Source organism: Fistularia commersonii, chromosome 1 (assembly GCF_037954325.1).
Source record: "Fistularia commersonii isolate RoL2024-O1a breed Wild chromosome 1, RoL_Fcom_v1.0, whole genome shotgun sequence".
Classification (NCBI taxonomy): domain Eukaryota; kingdom Metazoa; phylum Chordata; class Actinopteri; order Syngnathiformes; family Fistulariidae; genus Fistularia; species Fistularia commersonii.
Genome location: NC_141284.1, coordinates 12,584,819 through 12,602,069, shown reverse-complemented (window position 1 = coordinate 12,602,069; position 17,251 = coordinate 12,584,819). Strand labels below are relative to the sequence as shown.

General features: G+C 42.5%; 2 protein-coding genes across 3 annotated transcripts; one reads left to right on the top strand and one right to left on the bottom strand.

The window, feature by feature from the left end:
* Positions 1–780: 780 nt before the first annotated feature.
* Positions 781–14,660, top strand: pak6 (p21 (RAC1) activated kinase 6). Of its 2 annotated transcripts, XM_086148523.1 has the most exons (9): positions 781–1,214; positions 7,032–7,279; positions 8,898–9,557; positions 10,074–10,604; positions 11,219–11,352; positions 12,209–12,335; positions 12,432–12,557; positions 12,691–12,825; positions 13,127–14,660. In XM_086148523.1, the coding sequence occupies exons 2-9, from the start codon at positions 7,076–7,078 to the stop codon at positions 13,292–13,294; spliced, it is 2,085 nt and encodes a 694-aa protein (XP_086004649.1). In that variant the 5' UTR covers positions 781–1,214; positions 7,032–7,075; the 3' UTR covers positions 13,295–14,660. The 2 variants fall into 2 exon arrangements, with proteins under 2 accessions (XP_086004649.1, XP_086004657.1); XM_086148531.1 differs by lacking the exons at positions 781–1,214; positions 7,032–7,279 and adding an exon at positions 7,297–8,599.
* Positions 14,661–14,912: 252 nt separating this feature from the next.
* ankrd63 (ankyrin repeat domain 63) lies at positions 14,913–16,864 on the bottom strand. The gene has a single exon (XM_086148678.1). It carries the CDS (start codon positions 16,827–16,829, stop codon positions 15,156–15,158), a length of 1,674 nt encoding a protein of 557 aa, XP_086004804.1. The 5' UTR covers positions 16,830–16,864; the 3' UTR covers positions 14,913–15,155.
* Between the last annotated feature and the right edge of the window lie 387 nt (positions 16,865–17,251).

The following is a 17,251-nucleotide window of genomic DNA, read 5'->3' as shown; positions in this document are numbered from 1 at the left end:
GCATTTCTCATATCAAAATCCCATGTCTTGCATATATGCCCTGCCCCCAAATCTGGCTCGCTCTGCCAGCATTTCTCCATGACTTGATCATAATACATTTTCCTGCTTTGTGTCTAGTCGTAGCTGCTGTATAAATTATTCAGGAAATGATTGTGGTGAAAAAGAGAGGAATGTTTCGTTCAAGTAATGAGGATGTTGGATCAGATGGAGGAGCGGGCCAGCATAGTAACTTCAGTTTCTTGTGTCTTCATCACGAAAGATTTTTTGGGTCACAGTGGTCTCAAAAGAGATTGTGAGGAAGAGGAATGTACCTTTTACAGAAATAGCCCCACTACACTGCCCCCCTTTTTATGCTCACAGACACGGACAGATACAACAACACCTCCTGCCATCTGCTGTCCCTGACCCTCTCATTCCATGGATAATGCATTTGACTGAACAGCAGTATGACACATGACGCCAGCACCTTAATGTTCTCATGTCACCCACATCACATGTGAGGACGACAGTTGGAATGTGATGGTGGGCAGGCTGACGGTTGAAAGGTGTCCTGGCTTATGCGCCGTGTAGGGGAGGTCTCTCTCTACGGTCATTGGAACCCTGCTTAAACACATACACACACACCCACACACACACACACACACGCACAGACAGAGAGGTACATGCACATACTGCTATCAGTTCTTTTTCAAAGACAGCCTAGTCAGGGAGTGGGAGGAGGCTGAGAAGGAGGGAAGTGATAAAGAGGGAGAGGGTAGGGAGGGAGTGTGTGTGTGAGACAGCGGGTTAGAGAAGGAGTGGGAGAGGGGGGATGGAAGGAACTGTATTTTCTCCTCTTGGATACTGCCTTTCCTCTTCATGGCTTTCTCCTTCCTTTGTACATTCACCCTATGTACATGGGACCAGGCACTGGTACATGAACCAGCGCTCGGCCATGGAGCCGGGGATGAATCAGCCCCAACAAAGAGCCTTTGAGATGGCAGTGTGTGCTTCTGCCCGGAGGGAGGAACGCATCAGGCTTTCCCAGGCAAGCAGCAGCCTGCAGTGTGCGTTTGCTTGAGAGCCAGTCCTCCTCATCGCTGTGTGTATGTCAGTGTGTGAGTGCATGTGTGTATGAATTGTGAGTGAATAATAGCGTGTGTGAATGTGTATGTGCACACACTTGCTTTCTATCCTTCCCAGAGGAGAGACTCTCCTCTACACTGGACAGCAAGGTAAGGGGGGATTTATTTATATTTTTAATTTCCCTCTTCAAATCATGATTTAAACCACTGCAGCCTGGTTTCCCCTCTTTGCAGTTAGAGGAGTGGGTTAAAGGGGGGTTGGGGGAAAAAGGAAAAGAGGCTTAACGTCATTGATGAGCTGGCTCGTGTGTACCATCGGAAGGCATCATCCTGATGGAGAAATAGAAGAGGGAGGTTTGGAGGCTGAGCATGCAAAGCAGCCAGGAGAGGATGATGTGAATGACAGGGGAAAAAAAAAATTCTACCAATATTTAGTGATGGACTTCATCCTCCTTAACCTCCCTCTCAAATGCCCAATCTCATTTATGTCACTTCAGCCTCCATTCTAGAAAAATGTTTCAACAATGTCCGATTCAGATCTGATCTCAAATGGATCCCACACGACAAATACAGACTGTGGCATTACCATGGACACTCTGTGTAGTAATAGTTCCTGTGTATTCGGGTCCGTACATGCTGAACACTCAGGTGATCCCTTTGGTTATACTAGCATATGATGTTTCAAGACCTGATGGATAAAAGCTTCTTTTTCAAATGTTTGTAAAAAAGAAAACTGATGCAACAATTCAATTGATGCACAAACCATCAGTCTTGGATTTCATATTGCTCTTTGCATATTTCCTCATTGTGATGAGGCTGCGAGCAATTTTTCTTCAAGTCCCAAACTACCTTTGAACCAGGTAATACATTGATATTCCAAAGAATAAGCATGAAATGGTTAGAGTAGGTAAAGGGAAAAAGTCCATGTCCCCAAAGGACATTTTATCCCTTCAATAGAGATTAATTCATAACTTCCCGACAGGATCCCTTAAATATCACGCCATAACACAAACTGGCAAAGCTCATTGATTGACTGGGATCCTGTCAGGAAGTTATGGGGGGCTGGTAGATGTAGGTGAAGTTAACATTGGTAGGTGATACATCACTGTCAATAGTTCATGATTGTTTTTCAGGAATGCTCGTCATTTTCATGACAGCAGACAGTGTGCCTTACCAGCTTAGCGGTGAAGCCACTGGCCATGAGACATCAAGCGCTGAGGATTAAAATGGGCAATCCAAACTAGGACAGCATGTATGAGTTCTCCCACTGGGTTGAAACAGAACTCATACCGAGTGACCTTGGAGGGCAGCACAGTTGGCACGGACAGATACCATACAAGGAATTTAACGTTGAAAATGGTTGATACTGTGTCACAATGCGCCGAGGATAAAAAATATGAGGCAAAGTTTTCATGAACATAATATGCACACAGCCTGCATGTAAATAATTTAAACCCAAGAGAGAAGAGTTGGACTGGTACCATTTGCCCAGGCGGGATCATACATGTTTACTAGCACTGTGTCTCTGCAAGTGGAATCATGAACCGAAATATTGTTGTTACAGCTGTATTTTCCAAGTCCTCTGATTTTTATGTTTCACTGCATGGACAAGCATTTGTCTGGAGTTAAGAGATTTTTCTCCTTGTGATGATCACATGTTCTCCTAGTGATGTGTCAGGATCAATTGAAGATCCCGTCAAAGTCCCATGGTACTGCCAGTGTTGCTTTTACAATACCATTTTATTATAGTGTTTAGATGGACTGGATATTAATCTGTCTGAGCTACTTCCTTTCTGCAGGGCAGGAGAAATTAGTTTTCTTCATCCATTTTCTCGCCTCCTGGAATCAGTGCCAATATGTCAGGTGACAGAGTGATCTATGTGAACTGATGCAACTGTCCTGTCCTCAAATTCCCCCTGAGTGTAGTCCTTTCAGTTTGCTGCAAAGGAAAGTAGGGCCACTCTTTATGACAGCATGAATGTGAGAAAAAAAAATTGTGTGAGCTTGTAAAGTAAATGACTGTTCCAAGGATACATTTATCCTTTTGTTATTTTTTACAGGTATTTATTTTCTGCTTAATTTTATTTTATTTTTCTCTTTCTTATTCCTGGTCAATACTAGCACAATACTAACATATCTGCCTCTGACCAATTGAAAACCTTGCAATGTTACCCAATTCCTCAGTCAGTGCATGAGGCAATATCAGACAGGCTCTTTGCGTTATTTTACTCACTCAAGTCACTGAGTCATCAAGCCATTTCTGAATTAATCGAGGTTCATAGAAGGGTTTGTGTGAAAGCTTCCACATGGCATGCTCGGACCGGATACTCACAGCTTAAATTTTACACAACCTTTAAATATCTATTGTTGACTATTTTTGGAGTTGTCACTTTCCATAAACTATGCATGAAATGTAGCCGGTAATTATTTCTACACATGCCCTTGTGTAATGTGTACTTGTACACAATTTGCTTGAGAAATTTGTATATTCCAAGGAAAGAAAGAGCGATACTGTCCGCATAACACAGTCGTAACAACTCAAAAGGCCCTTTTAACCCCTGTATTCTGTCACCAGCATGAAATATGCATGGAAGCCACATGTTGTTCTAAGTCATTGAATGCATTTATTACATCACTTACCGTCCCCTATTGACAACCCCGTCATGTCTGCAGAGGTGACTTCAAAGGAAAAGCAGAGATAAACTAAAATCATAAACATCGCCATTGTACTGTCCTGTCACGTCCGGCGCTTGTGCAACTTTTTCATGCTCCCTGATGGTATATAAGTGTGTATGTGCATGTGTGTGTGCAACCTTGTGCACTCATGTAAGGTTTAGAAATCACACAGTGCAGATTACGAACCAATCCCCCTCCGTCCCCTGCCCCCACCCCTCAGCCCCCGGCCTTGAAAGGCAGTCTTATTACACTCAAAGGTTAAAAGAGTAATCATAATTAAGATGATAGAATTGCAATCTGTTAGCTGTCATCATTTCACATCCAAGTCAAAAAATTGCGGAACTAGACCGCCTGTGAAATAGTGGAGCCCTTATCATTTCTTTATTTTACTATGTGGATTAGGTTTATGCATCCATGCACTCACATACACACAGGAAGGAGGACGTCATCTCCACTGTCTCCCATCCTCATCTCAGTATTTGACATGAATCCTGTCCAAATTTAACACGTGCGTGCTGCTACAGTGTCCTAAAATTAGATCAGTGAGAGACCGAACATAATGTTTGTTGTACAAGCACAGTCACCTGAACGCTCTATGTTTCCGCATGCACGTTTTTTTTTTAAGAAAAAGAAACCAGGGCAAATAGGGGTAAATCATTCAGCAGAGCTCAGGGCACGAGCATCGAGCAAATCCAATATCTCTCTTATCTCTCGAACCCCTCCCACTCATCCACATCTCCTGCTCAGGGTGATTTGATGAGAGTAAAGCGAGTATGTCCTCCTCCTCTGTTGTTTTTTTTTGATTGCTTGGTAGTATTTCTCGATAGCCTGAAAGGCCCAGGTGAAGCGATGGCTCGATTCAGTAATGCATTAGTTTTTACATTGAACCTTGAGCAGGATTTGTATTTCTGCAAATGAGCAATGATACACTAAAGAGGCATTCCATCTTTTAAACAATGTTTCATTTCACAATTTTGATATTTGCGTTCACAGGGACCAAGAGACTTTCACACTAATGTGCTTTTTTTTTTCTCAGGGATTTGTGCATTTTCCGGCAACACACTCAGATCTGCTTTATTTTTTTTGGCCCCTGCACACATTTGTAGAGATGGAAATATCCAAAGTAGCACAATTTCAGAGTGACCTCATCCTCTTGGCTTTTCATATCCCTGGCAGCAGCTGGCAGACTTTTGCTTTAGTGCTGACAGATTCAAGAAAAGCCACTGAGGCATAGGGTCAGGTCTCTACAGTTTAGGGAGATGTGTGACCAGGATGCATGATTATGCAAGTTCAGCTCAGTGCTTATCTATTATATGTTTGAAAAATTGATAGGATATTGTTATAAAGACAGTATTGAGATTGCTGGAGTCAGGAGGGTCAGTGTAAGGCCAGTTGCATGTGATTAAAGCTTGTGAATCAATAATAGCATCAACTTTTCATCTTCCCCAGGCATGAGTCAACAAAGTGTGTGTGAGTGTGTGGGTTTGTACATTTGTGTGTCTTCTTGCTTCCTGTACCACAGTAAGTACTTTGCATTTTTAGTCTTCAGAGGGGAATTGTGGTCCAGAATGAATAATGAATACAGTGATATGCTCTTTCCTCTGGTGCTTTTAACTGCAGAAGCATGATAAAGTATCAGAAAAAGCTGCTGTCCTACTGGCATTGGTATCATCCTGATATGGCTGGCAGCAGACAACTGTAACCGTTTGTTATTTTGCTCATGAGTAAATATTGATTGATCTGCTTGTAAGGGGATACATGGACGTTGTGTGTAAATATTTGTTCTGGCAATGACAACATCTGCATTTTGATAGGCTATCTAAACAGATCCCTGTTGGAGTGGAAGAAAGGGAAAAAATGTTGACCTCATTCCTGTTTGTCGTGTATTTTCTCAGGCATTATTTAAAAAGCAAGTCACAGTCTGTGATAAAAGCCTTTCTGTGTCTGCAAAAAGCAAGTTCCTGTTTCTCTAAAATACACTTAGGCTTCTCGCGTTCTCACCTCCCAGGAGGCCGCACGCCATTATATCCCTGTCAAGTACAAATGAAGTTTTTCTCACTACTACAGTGTGTATGTTCATGCACAACTTCGCACATTATGCACATTATCCTTGTTATTGAATTATACTACAAGGTAGCCATGTTCCTTGAAACTGCACGTTCTTCCGCCCACATCCTGCTGTAATCCCACCTCTCTGCAGCATGGCAGGTTTGTCTGATAAGACTAGTGTGCCTGACCAATTTTTGCCCTCTGGTGATGGGAGGGGAGAGCGCTGTGGTTGGTCACCAATACAGCTCATAACGGTCACTGTTAGTACCGATTAGAGCCATGCTGCTTGCAGGGCGGAGGTGGAGAGAAGAGAAGCTGCCACAGTGATCGCCTGCTGAGCTGCGGCTGACTGAGAAACTCATTTCTTCAAGTCCCATTTCACAGCACATGATGGGAGATTGCATCAGATCTTAAATCTGGGCACCTCTACATTTGCCACATTCGTCCTGGCAATTGCTTGCTACTCTACAAGGGGCCTCGTCATACCCAGAGCTGTAAGAGTATTAATCCTGAGACTTAGATCAGTAATTATTCACTAGTCAAAAAAAGACATGACAATTATTTCATGACACATAAGTGGGAAATAGATGAACACACTGTAAAATTGGGGTTACGTTTATATCAAACACAGGAACATCCATTCAATGATTAAATGGCTACCACCACTGCAATCATGGGACCACTAGCCCCTAATTAGAATAGAATACAAAAAGGATTATGAAGGGGATATGAGGAATATCCTGCCATAGTATAGCTGCGCTTGCATACGTGTTTGTGCAAGTTCTTGAATGTCAGTGTGTCATTGGCGTGATTATGCACTTAAAGTATGTTGGCATAGCTCTGGCCAGATGCTCACTAATCAGTGAAAGGACACAGCGAATGAATAAACCTTAACTGTCCAGATAGCCTTCATTAAACACGTGCTTACAAATCCATCCAGTGCCCTCTGAGCTGTTTTCTTAGAGGTACAGGCTTGTGACATCCAGTAAGGCAGCATGGCATGTACAGATCCCAGACAAGGTCCTAAATCATGCAAATGAATGTTTTTTTTTGTGCTCCAAGTAGAAAGGTCATGTACTTGCAGTGTTTGTTTGGAAGCAACTAGATCAGGGTGGTCAGCCTGAGGCAACATCATTTTAATCTCATTTTAATCATGTTGCTCTTATTCAAATATGTAGTTTTCAGTAATCACTAGCTGGGATTGGCTGCAGTTGATGAAAAGCTGAATCCATTCCTCCACAGGGATATTTTGAAGTGGGCACACTGTCACTCTTGCAGCCCTGAAGATGTTCCGCAAGAAAAAAAAGAAGAGGCCGGAGATATCGGCTCCAAAAAACTTTGAGCATCGTGTCCACACCTCTTTTGACGCCAAGCGCGGTTGCTTTGTTGGTCTGCCGACCCAATGGCAGAGCCTGATAGAGAACCTGCGCAGGCCAAAACCCATGGTGGACCCTTCCAGGATCACAGAGGTGGAGCTGAGGCCAAAGAAGGTATAAAAACACCGTCCATTAAACATGCAACAAATCCCCTCCAGATAAATGTTACGTCATATAAAAGTACTATCCTAATGTCTGTCAAAATTAAATACGGCAACTCTTTCATCTATATTACGAATGCCACAATTCGTGAATATATGAATATTCACAACCTTATCTGCTGGATGCAGCATGCAGTGTCTGCTGTTTTGCCATATATATTGTTTGTTCAGTGGAGACATTAAAATGCAGGTCAGCAATATCATTTGAACTCCCGGTGTTTTAAAATCAGATCATCTCTGACAGCAGAGAACACTCACTCAGTGATCAACAGGGAAAGCTGCACATGTCTTTATATTCAGCAAACTCGTGGAAATGTATAACCCTGAATAATACAGCGCTGCTGTAAGGGGAAATTAAGCATTCTTTGGTCTTGCTTTGAATGAATCTGCAAATGATGAATCCATACTTAATACGCACAGTTAGCTGTGAGCCTCAATTTCAAGGGATTCTGTTCACGTTCATGGAAAATGATAAAGGTGGCTGATGGTTGTAGTACAAATGTAACTTACTATTTCTTGTCTATTATGGGGCTAGGCTAATGACCCTGCTGTTTTCACTGTCTGCATTATATGAAATACTCAGAGGTGCAACAAGATTTATTACTCCATGCAGGCAATTAATAACAGTCAAAGTGCTTTCCCATGGATGTCAAGCATATGGGATAAAGATGCAGGTACAGCAAAGAAAATGCCAGTGAGTGATTAAGTCACAAACATCAGGAGTTCTAAGCTTGCCTGGGCATATTTAAGAAGCTTTTTAATGTCCTCCGAAAAGTAAGATAAAACATCAATGGCCTTGACATAGTTGACCAATATGAGACCCAAAGTTAAGTATTTCGGACAAATTAACTGCTATTATTTTAGTACTCACAAAATATTGTAATCGTAAAAGCAAATCTTTATGATAGTTTCAGATTCAGGAGCAACATTCCTCTACCCTTTTTTTTTATTATGACATCTTCTGAAAAGCAGCATGTCACAATGGCTATTATCAGCTGCTGTTCTCTCTGGGAGTTGCCAGGTGAGATGTAACCTGACCTCGACCCCCTGCAAGGTGTAATGGCATGGAGTCAGAGAAACAAGAAGCTGCTGACTGGCTGTGAACTGAACACACCCTTACCTTGAGATTGACTAATGAGATGCCACACACTGTCTCAGAGCGGCAACAGATAAAAAATATCCTGGCCAAACATTTTACATTGGATGTAATCCTGCCAGCACGTCTGGCTGTATGCCTTAGTAGGCCTGCATGCCATTTAAACCCATCTGAGAGGTCAGAGAGATATTTAAATGTTTAATAAACATGCAGTATCTAATTAACCAAGAGTGTCTCTTTAGTGTTTCTCTTGATTTGTTTGCTCAATAAGTTTCTGTGTGTAGAGTCAGAATAAGCTCTTGTAGAAATGATTTAAGTCACTTACAAAGATTTCTAAGTCTAAAGTTAAATCACCTCCAAAAGATGATCATGCAACTGTCATTTTTCTTATGATCACAACATCTCACTGTGATAGGATCATGATGTGTGCAATGTGATAAAGCTAAATCTCCTGTACTCTCAACCCCTTTTGCAGACCATTGTGTGTGGGAGCATGATCGGTCACGGAGACTATATCGCGGCCATGATCAATGATATGAGCCGTCTGTCTGTGACCAGTTCCAATTCCTTAAGAAAGAGCAGCCCTTCTGCCAGGAAAAGGGCCCAGTCTCTTGGGAGACTGGGTGAAGTGAATGAAGGAGACACGTACCAGTATGAAGGCCTGGTTCAGGATGACGAAGGCGAGGATGATGCTCAGGACCAGTGGAGAGAAAAAGCTAGGAACATCCACAGCGAAACCAACACTCCCTACTTGGGCATGAAGAAGAGCATCACTCTGCAACCCAATGGGATCTTGCCAAAGACCAAGTCTAATTATGAAGTCAGTGTCACTTCTCTGGAAGGACCCTCCCAAGCGGTTCAATCCCAGAATGTCCAGGTGCCAAGTCATGGGTCCCATATGAGCAGTGAATTGGGCAGCCCTCAGGAAAGACTGATATGGAAGCGTGAATTCCCACTGCCCAGAGGAATACCTCACAGTCAAAGAGCTATAGCATGTTTCTATAGCCCAGCGATGGCTGTTCAGCAACACCAAGGAGACCAAGGAACCGTTAACACGGAGTTTCGGCCTGGTCTGCCGATGTACATGCATCCCCAGAACAGCCCGGGGAGGCCATTCTCATCCTACGATCTGAAAGTATGAATGACATTATTGTCATATCTTTGCGTGTCTTAGTGTTTATCAATAATGCATTATTCATTTGACACATGAAATATGTGAATCGCTGAACATTTGACAAGAACAATATCGGCAGTATTGTTTTAATATGAAATGTCAATCCATTAATTTCAGGTATCTTGTGGGAAAATATTGCCCAGAGCTAAAACTTGAGGAACAAAATGAAAAATTGGCTTTATACCAAAGATGACTCAAATTCAGTGGTTAGGTATTTTATTTCATTTTTGTTTTTAAAGTATGAAACGTGGATTCATAGTGCCAGGGCAGCAATGGCGGGCTTGGCAAGATCTCAGTGGGACATTTTATTTCACATAACAACATTTACGTGGGGTGTATTGGGTGAAGTGACTTCAGGGCCAGACTGAGGGACATGATTTACATTCACTTTTAACACAGGTCATGAACCCACGCCCGGCAGTCAAACTCCCTGTCAGCTCTTTTTTTGTTCATTACCCCTTTTCTCTCCTTGTGCAGACAGAGTCGGCAGTGAGGTACCACTCTGGCTTCCTGCCCACTGGCACCAGCAGTCCCCTTTTGAGTGGCATCAGACCCCAGCGGACTGTGCACTCTTCAGCTAGCTACACCTTAGGCCTTTCTCCAAATATGGGGCTAAGGCCCAATGGGCCAGACCCTTTCCTGCGACACTCCGGATGCCCAAATCCTCCTTACCCCAGACAGGACAGCCCATCCCAACCTCGACCCTCACCCACAGGCTCCTTAGCCACCAGTCCACCAGGTACCTGTTCCCCTGCCTTCAGGCCTCCACATCCATCCCCCAGGCTGCCACCAGATCCACCAAAGGTGACACATGAACAGTTCAAGGCTGCCCTGCAGATGGTGGTGGACAAGGGTGATCCGAGATCTTACCTGGAAAACTTTGTCAAGATCGGGGAGGGGTCCACTGGTGTGGTGTGTATTGCTACGGAGAAGCACAGCGGTAGACAAGTTGCAGTGAAAATGATGGACCTGCGGCGGCAGCAGAGGAGGGAGTTACTCTTCAATGAGGTAGGGGATGTCACTTGGTACAAAATGAATGACACAAAATGCTTAATTAATGAATGAAAACTGCACCATCGCCTCAGCCTGCATGATTCCAAGATGCTGTATTTTTCCCAGTTTTGTTGACCTGTTTGTGATTGAACAGTTTTTGACCTTCATTTTCACTCGTTAGAATATAGAACATTTATATTTTGCATTTTGCAGTAGAATTTCAATCAGAGAATAAATTTACCATTCATCAAACTGAATTCTGAGTTAAATCTATTGTAACACCCTGCCTGCAATCCATGCTTTTTTTGCTGCATATTCTGGCTTTATCAACAGGAAAAAAGGGCAAATACACAATTTCTGCTCTGGATTAGACTTGCATATTAAAATCAGATCTAATGCCTTTGCAATGAGAGAGAAACGTGAACAAACAAAATAATCCTGTCAATGTTCTCAAAAACTGATTATCCTACATAGCATGCAAAGACGAGCATGTCTTATTAGACAAAATTTCAAATGAAAGATCCTTCGAAGTTGTATTTTTCTACATTTTCAAGGGACTAGAACTCAAGATTATAATCCCTCTTCAGCACCCAGATTTTTGTCTCTGACATACTCATTGTTTGCTGCAGGTGGTTATCATGAGGGATTATCAGCACAGAAACGTGGTGGAAATGTATAAGTCTGCTCTGGTTGAGGAGGAGCTCTGGGTTATCATGGAGTACCTGCAGGGTGGAGCACTCACCAACATAGTGTCTGAAACAAGGTATGGACAGCACCAAGAGTGTTTGTGGTCTTCAGTGTGCATGACAGCGTCTCTCAGTACTTCAACCACAAGGGTGCAGTGTAGTATAATTTGAGCAGGATTGCTTTTATCAGTAGAATGACTGATAGTCAGTGTCATTTGCACATTCCAAAATGGATTTTGGGAAAGGATTTGTATTCATGCACATTCCGATAAAATGGGAAAATCATTTTGGGGAAGAATTGTAATTTCTCCACACTGTAGATTGAAATATTCTTAGTCAGAATTTGTACTTGATATGGCAGTTAAATGTGTACTATCAGATGACTAGCCAGCCATGTAGAGGATAACTCATGGGGACAGATTCTTTTTACTAACAGGTCATCAAGCACAAACACTCACAGAACTGTCACTGCTTGTCTAATATTAAAATGACCAAACAATCACTCACACCTCCTTAGCTGAGGACTTTGGGATCTGCCTGAATTGTACCTGCTGTATATTGTAATTTATGGCTTAACATATATATAGATTTATGATTAAGCTATAAATTACATTATAGCTATGATTTATATTGTAATATTGTATTATATATTATATATATTGTATTATATATATATATACATATATATATATAATACAATATGTGTGTATGTGTATATATATATATGTGTGTGTGTGTGTGTATATATATATATATATATATATAGTTATAGTTATATAAAAAGAAATGTGTATTTTTGTTGGAAAATTGATTACCATTTGATTTAATGTGCAATGAGTCATGACTCATCTTTCTGAGCTGTTGATTTGTCATAGCATTGAACTTTAGCTCCTAAATGATTTATTAAAAATGAACAGAATGTGTTTGCTGCAGGCTGAGTGAGGAACAGATTGCCACCGTGTGTGAAGCTGTACTGCAGGCTCTTGCCTATCTCCACTCCCAGGGTGTCATCCACAGAGACATCAAGAGTGACTCCATACTTCTCACATTAGATGGAAGAGTAGGGCACACTTTTTGGTGGTTTTGATTTTTCCATTTATGTGTACACATCCCCAATACTGTCTTTATATTATGTTATTTCTCCCGTCCACATTAGGTCAAGCTTTCCGACTTTGGCTTCTGTGCCCAGATTAGTAAGGACATCCCCAAGAGGAAGTCTCTAGTGGGGACACCCTATTGGATGGCCCCTGAGGTTATTTCCAAATCACCATATGGCACTGAGGTAATATGGCAAACATTCAGATACATTCTCCCCAAAACACTGCAGTGCTCTCTGTCCTGTAGACTAAATGCCAACAGTTTCCATCTGTGTTTTAAGATTTGCCATAACATGTCCATGTTTAATATTCTACTAGGTGGATGTCTGGTCAATGGGTATCATGGTGGTTGAGATGGTGGATGGAGAGCCCCCATATTTCAGTGAAACCCCTGTTGCTGCTATGAAGAGACTAAGGGATGAACCGGCACCAACTGTACGAAATGTCAGCCAGGTATGTGGGATGTAGCACACACACACACACACACACACACACACACACACACACACACACACACACGAGCATGGCACAAAACCATATTTTATTTCGAGGTGCTGAGGGCAAACTTGCTGTTGCCAATACAGTGACTGGGCAGATATGTTCAGGAACATATCCCAAAAATCTCTGAAATTAAGCCAGTACAGCCAGCCTTGGGTCTTTTTTTGTGTCATCAAGAGCACTTTTGCTTATTTCACAATGATAACATAAAAATATGTGAAGGACCAAGACATCCATCTGTTTCTCCCTCGCTCAGATTTCTCCCGTTCTGAAAGACTTCCTGGACAGGATGCTTACCCGGGACCCCCTCGAGAGGGCTAGTGCCACTGATCTACTAGAGCACCCCTTCCTGCTGCAGAGCGGCTCACCTCAGTGCCTAGTCCCCCTGGTTGAGCAATATCGCAAGCGCATGTCCCGCTGCTGACCCCTTGGTTCTCCCGAGTTCTCAACACCCACCTTCGTGTGTCCTGTCCAGACCTCAAGCGAGGACAAGCACAGCGGTTCGGCTCCTCATACAAAGTAGTCCATGGGCGAACTGTACCAGAGAAGCAGACCGAGGCAGCATGTATCCAACACACTGATGGTGGTAATGACGGCAGGCTCAGCCATCAGACACCACATGGTTTGGAGCATAAGAGAAGCACTTTAGGAGTGAGTTAAAGCAGCATGCTATTCCTCACCTATCAACTCAGTTTAATGGAAATAATGATGGCTTCCTGTAACATTCAGTGGCGTTAACCACAACACAATATGGTACATATCAAATTCGCCAGTATTATGTGTAACTATAAATAATGAACATAAGATAATCTAAAAAAAAGATCCTTTATTGTTCCCATAGTGGGCATTATTACTGGCTGAGTAGAACTGAAAAAGCCAATATTAGGCTCAAAGTATTGTAGCTCATTGTGAAAATGTCAAGGAAGTTTCTTGTGCACAGTTGCAGTCCTGATGTCAACCCAGTCAGTTCACTGAGCAACAAACACAAACAGTAGACTCTTTGCATGGCCAAAAGGAGGCACAGATGGCCTGATGTGAATGCTTGAATATGAACCAAACTGGGATGTGAAAGACAATTCTGCTTTATTAACATAACAATGGGTTGATGAGAGCCCAGCTGCTATTATTGGGCTCTTGGAGAAATCACCTGACCATATTTCCCTTTTTTTACATGTGCTCTTTATTTAAGAAAAAGTGTGTTGATGGTTGTTTTTATTATGTGAAGTTGCAAAAATGTTATATTATTAATTATAGACTTGAAACGTACACAAATTAATTAATAATGTAAATAAAAGTACTGAATAGTAGGGCCTGTTTATCTACTGCAGCAAATTATATTGAAGTAATTCAAAATTGTACTTTCTCTACTGAAATCTGAGTCTAAAGTTTTGTGTGGGTGTGCGTGTTCGTATAAGTGTGTGCACATGTGTGTATGAGCACGTGGGTGTGCGTGTGAAGACATCTCAGTGTTTGCCTCCTAATTAACCCTCTTTTTATTATGAGAAAGTTTTCAAAAAAAAAAGACATAAGTTGTGTGTGTTGCTCCTAAAGATGTGTATGACTGTACTTGCATTTGTTTGCCTAGATAAAGCACACAGGCCTGGCATGTGATGCTGCGGGACTTCCACCTGCTGAGGAACACTTTGCACAGTCTTTGTATTCTGACACGGATACATGTTGACATGTTTCATGTATTTATATCTCTGTGTGAATCCTTCATGATCCTACATGAAAAAGAGAATTACACAACATTTTAATTTTGTATCAACTAATAAATGATGCATATTGAATCTCAAGAGTAAGAACTCTATCTCTCTCACTCTGTTCATCTCTCTCTCTCACACACGCACACACATTCCCAGTCATATACACATGCCTGGCAAATAACCACAGGTCAAAAGGCTGGTGTTTTAAGGCATTTATTTAGTATTCGGCACAAGTCATGCAGTGAATTATGATTGCCTGCAATATAAGCAAGAAATACATAACATTATTTCTTATAAACACAAGCGACATCAAATGCAAACTTTTTTTATGCGATATAAAACAGGTATGTGTGAAACTTAACATGATATTCGACTGAATTAATTTAAAAATTCTTCAAGACATAGACTTTATGCAACTTAGCTTGGGACTTTTTAATTTTTACAGATCAGCAATGAAACTACCATTAAAGCAAAGGCTATCCATTTCTCTCCGTTTCTACACTATCAGCAAGCTATCAAACTCAGTTATAAGTGATGTAAAATGTCCCGTACCTTCTGTTGTTTGACTTTGCCCATGTTCTAGTCAAGAGTGGACTGAGAAGAACAGCTTTCAAACTCACATTTCACTCCACTGATGCTGTCAACACTCGGCTGGCTGTTGACCTCCTGATGTGTGTGAGAGAGGGGGAAAGTTTCAGAGCGGGACATCCGCCCCCTTCCACTCGTAGAGCTCGATGAACAGTCTTTCACAATCTTCATGAACTCGGGTGCTGTGAATCGACGTAGGAGTCTGGTCCCCAGGCCCACAAGCCCTGGTGCGTGACTGGGGATCTTCCCTGACATCATCTCCCCCCTGGCCAGGAGCAACTTGTGTCTGCCTGTTAAACCAAAGCTTTCCCGCTTTTTGCCTGATTGAGACATATCATTAACTTCTTTCTTATTTGATTTGACATTTTCCCTCAGTGCTCTTGTGGTCTGAGTCTTGCTATTCAAAAGTGTTTTTGGAAGGGAGACAGTTCTGTCAGCATCATTCGTCAATTCAGGGGAGTTCACATGACATTCTGTCTTGTCTATCAGGCATCTCTCATCCTGTAGTGAGGCTCTCTTTAATTTGCTGGCTGACAAACCCATGTCATAGACATCACCCTGATAGGACTGCTTCCTGCGGCTCAAAATATCTATGTTAAATGACTTTGCCCTCCCAAAGAGGGGAAAACATTCTGGTGTTGTTTGTTGATGTTCCAGGTGTCCAGTTACATCTTTCTGGCTTGGCTCTGGCAGAGAGTTTGGTGATTGGTTCCCCCTCAGTTCGCTCAGCTGGCAGTTTTGCAGTTGTTTGGCAGCAAAGAAAATGCTGTGGTCGTCCTCGCTCTGGCTTTTTTCAAGCGGAGGATGTAAAGCCCAGCTATGATGATGGTTATCCTCTTGAGTCAGACCCTTGGGGCACATGAACGGATTCCACATCCCCCTGCTATCCCCTGTCTTCATCTGTCTATGAAACATCCTTGGCAGTTGATCTTCACTGCTGTTGAATCGCTCGGAAAACCCCTCCAGGACATGCTTGGGGAGCCTGTTGGGCACCTGGTGGACATCATCTTCAATAGAGCCTCCATCAGCAAGTGGGTCATCAGTGCTCATGCCCTTTTTGCAAGGAAAATTCAGAATTTGCACACACTGGTTGTATCCAAAGAGGTTTGCCACATCAATTGCTGAGTGACCAGCATTGTTGGTCTTGTCCAGCCTCAGTCCCAGTCTCTTGAAAGCTCTTATCAGGAATTCCAGCACTTGGCTTTGCCCAGAAAATGCAGCATACATCAGAGAACTGTTCCCCCAAGCATCGGAGATGTCTGGATCAGCATTGAACTGCACTAGAATCTTGACCACATCAAGGTGGCCCAACTCACAAGCGTGGCTCAGGGCTGTGCGACCATCTTCGTCCTGGCAGTTGACATCGGCACCTTTCTCCAGAAGCAGCCGAGTGAACTTGGCCCTGGTCCCTAGGTCTTGTAGGTAAACAGCATACATGAGCGGCGTGCGGCTGTTTTCTGTCTTAGAGTTGATGATACGGCCATCCAAAGCATCCAAGATAAAGCGTGCAAGATGAAATTTACCGCCGTGCATGGCATCTAGAAAGGTTCTCGTGCCAGAGCCCTGACGTAAATCTTTCGGTCGCATCATCATTCGACAATGCGTTGACAAGCTGAGCCTTCTGGTAAGTTGAGAATGCTGTTGACAGACAGGAACAGAGGACATAAAAGAAGTTCTGGAAAGCTCCCTTAGTTGACAGTAAGTGCATTTACCTCAGAGTAAGACTCAGAGAGAAGCTGCTTGCGTTTTTATACCTCCCTCTCCACATGCCCTCCCCACGTTACCGAGGAAACGAGCGCCTGAGGACCATTATGCAGTGGCAGCATCCATTCTACCCAAGCACTCTCTGCCTGGAGAGAAATATATGCTATTTGAACAGGATAATTACTCAAGGAGAAAAACATTACCAGTGTTTTTCTTGTGAGGTCCATGAGGTTAAATTAATGCACTATTTTTACTTTCCTTTGAAGTGAATCACCTTAATTTAGACATCCATGCTGCTGATGGAATAGTCAAGTACTGAAAAGGAAAGTCCAACTTTTTGTAAAAGCCATGATGTATTGTGTTGAGTGCACTTTAAATTCAAG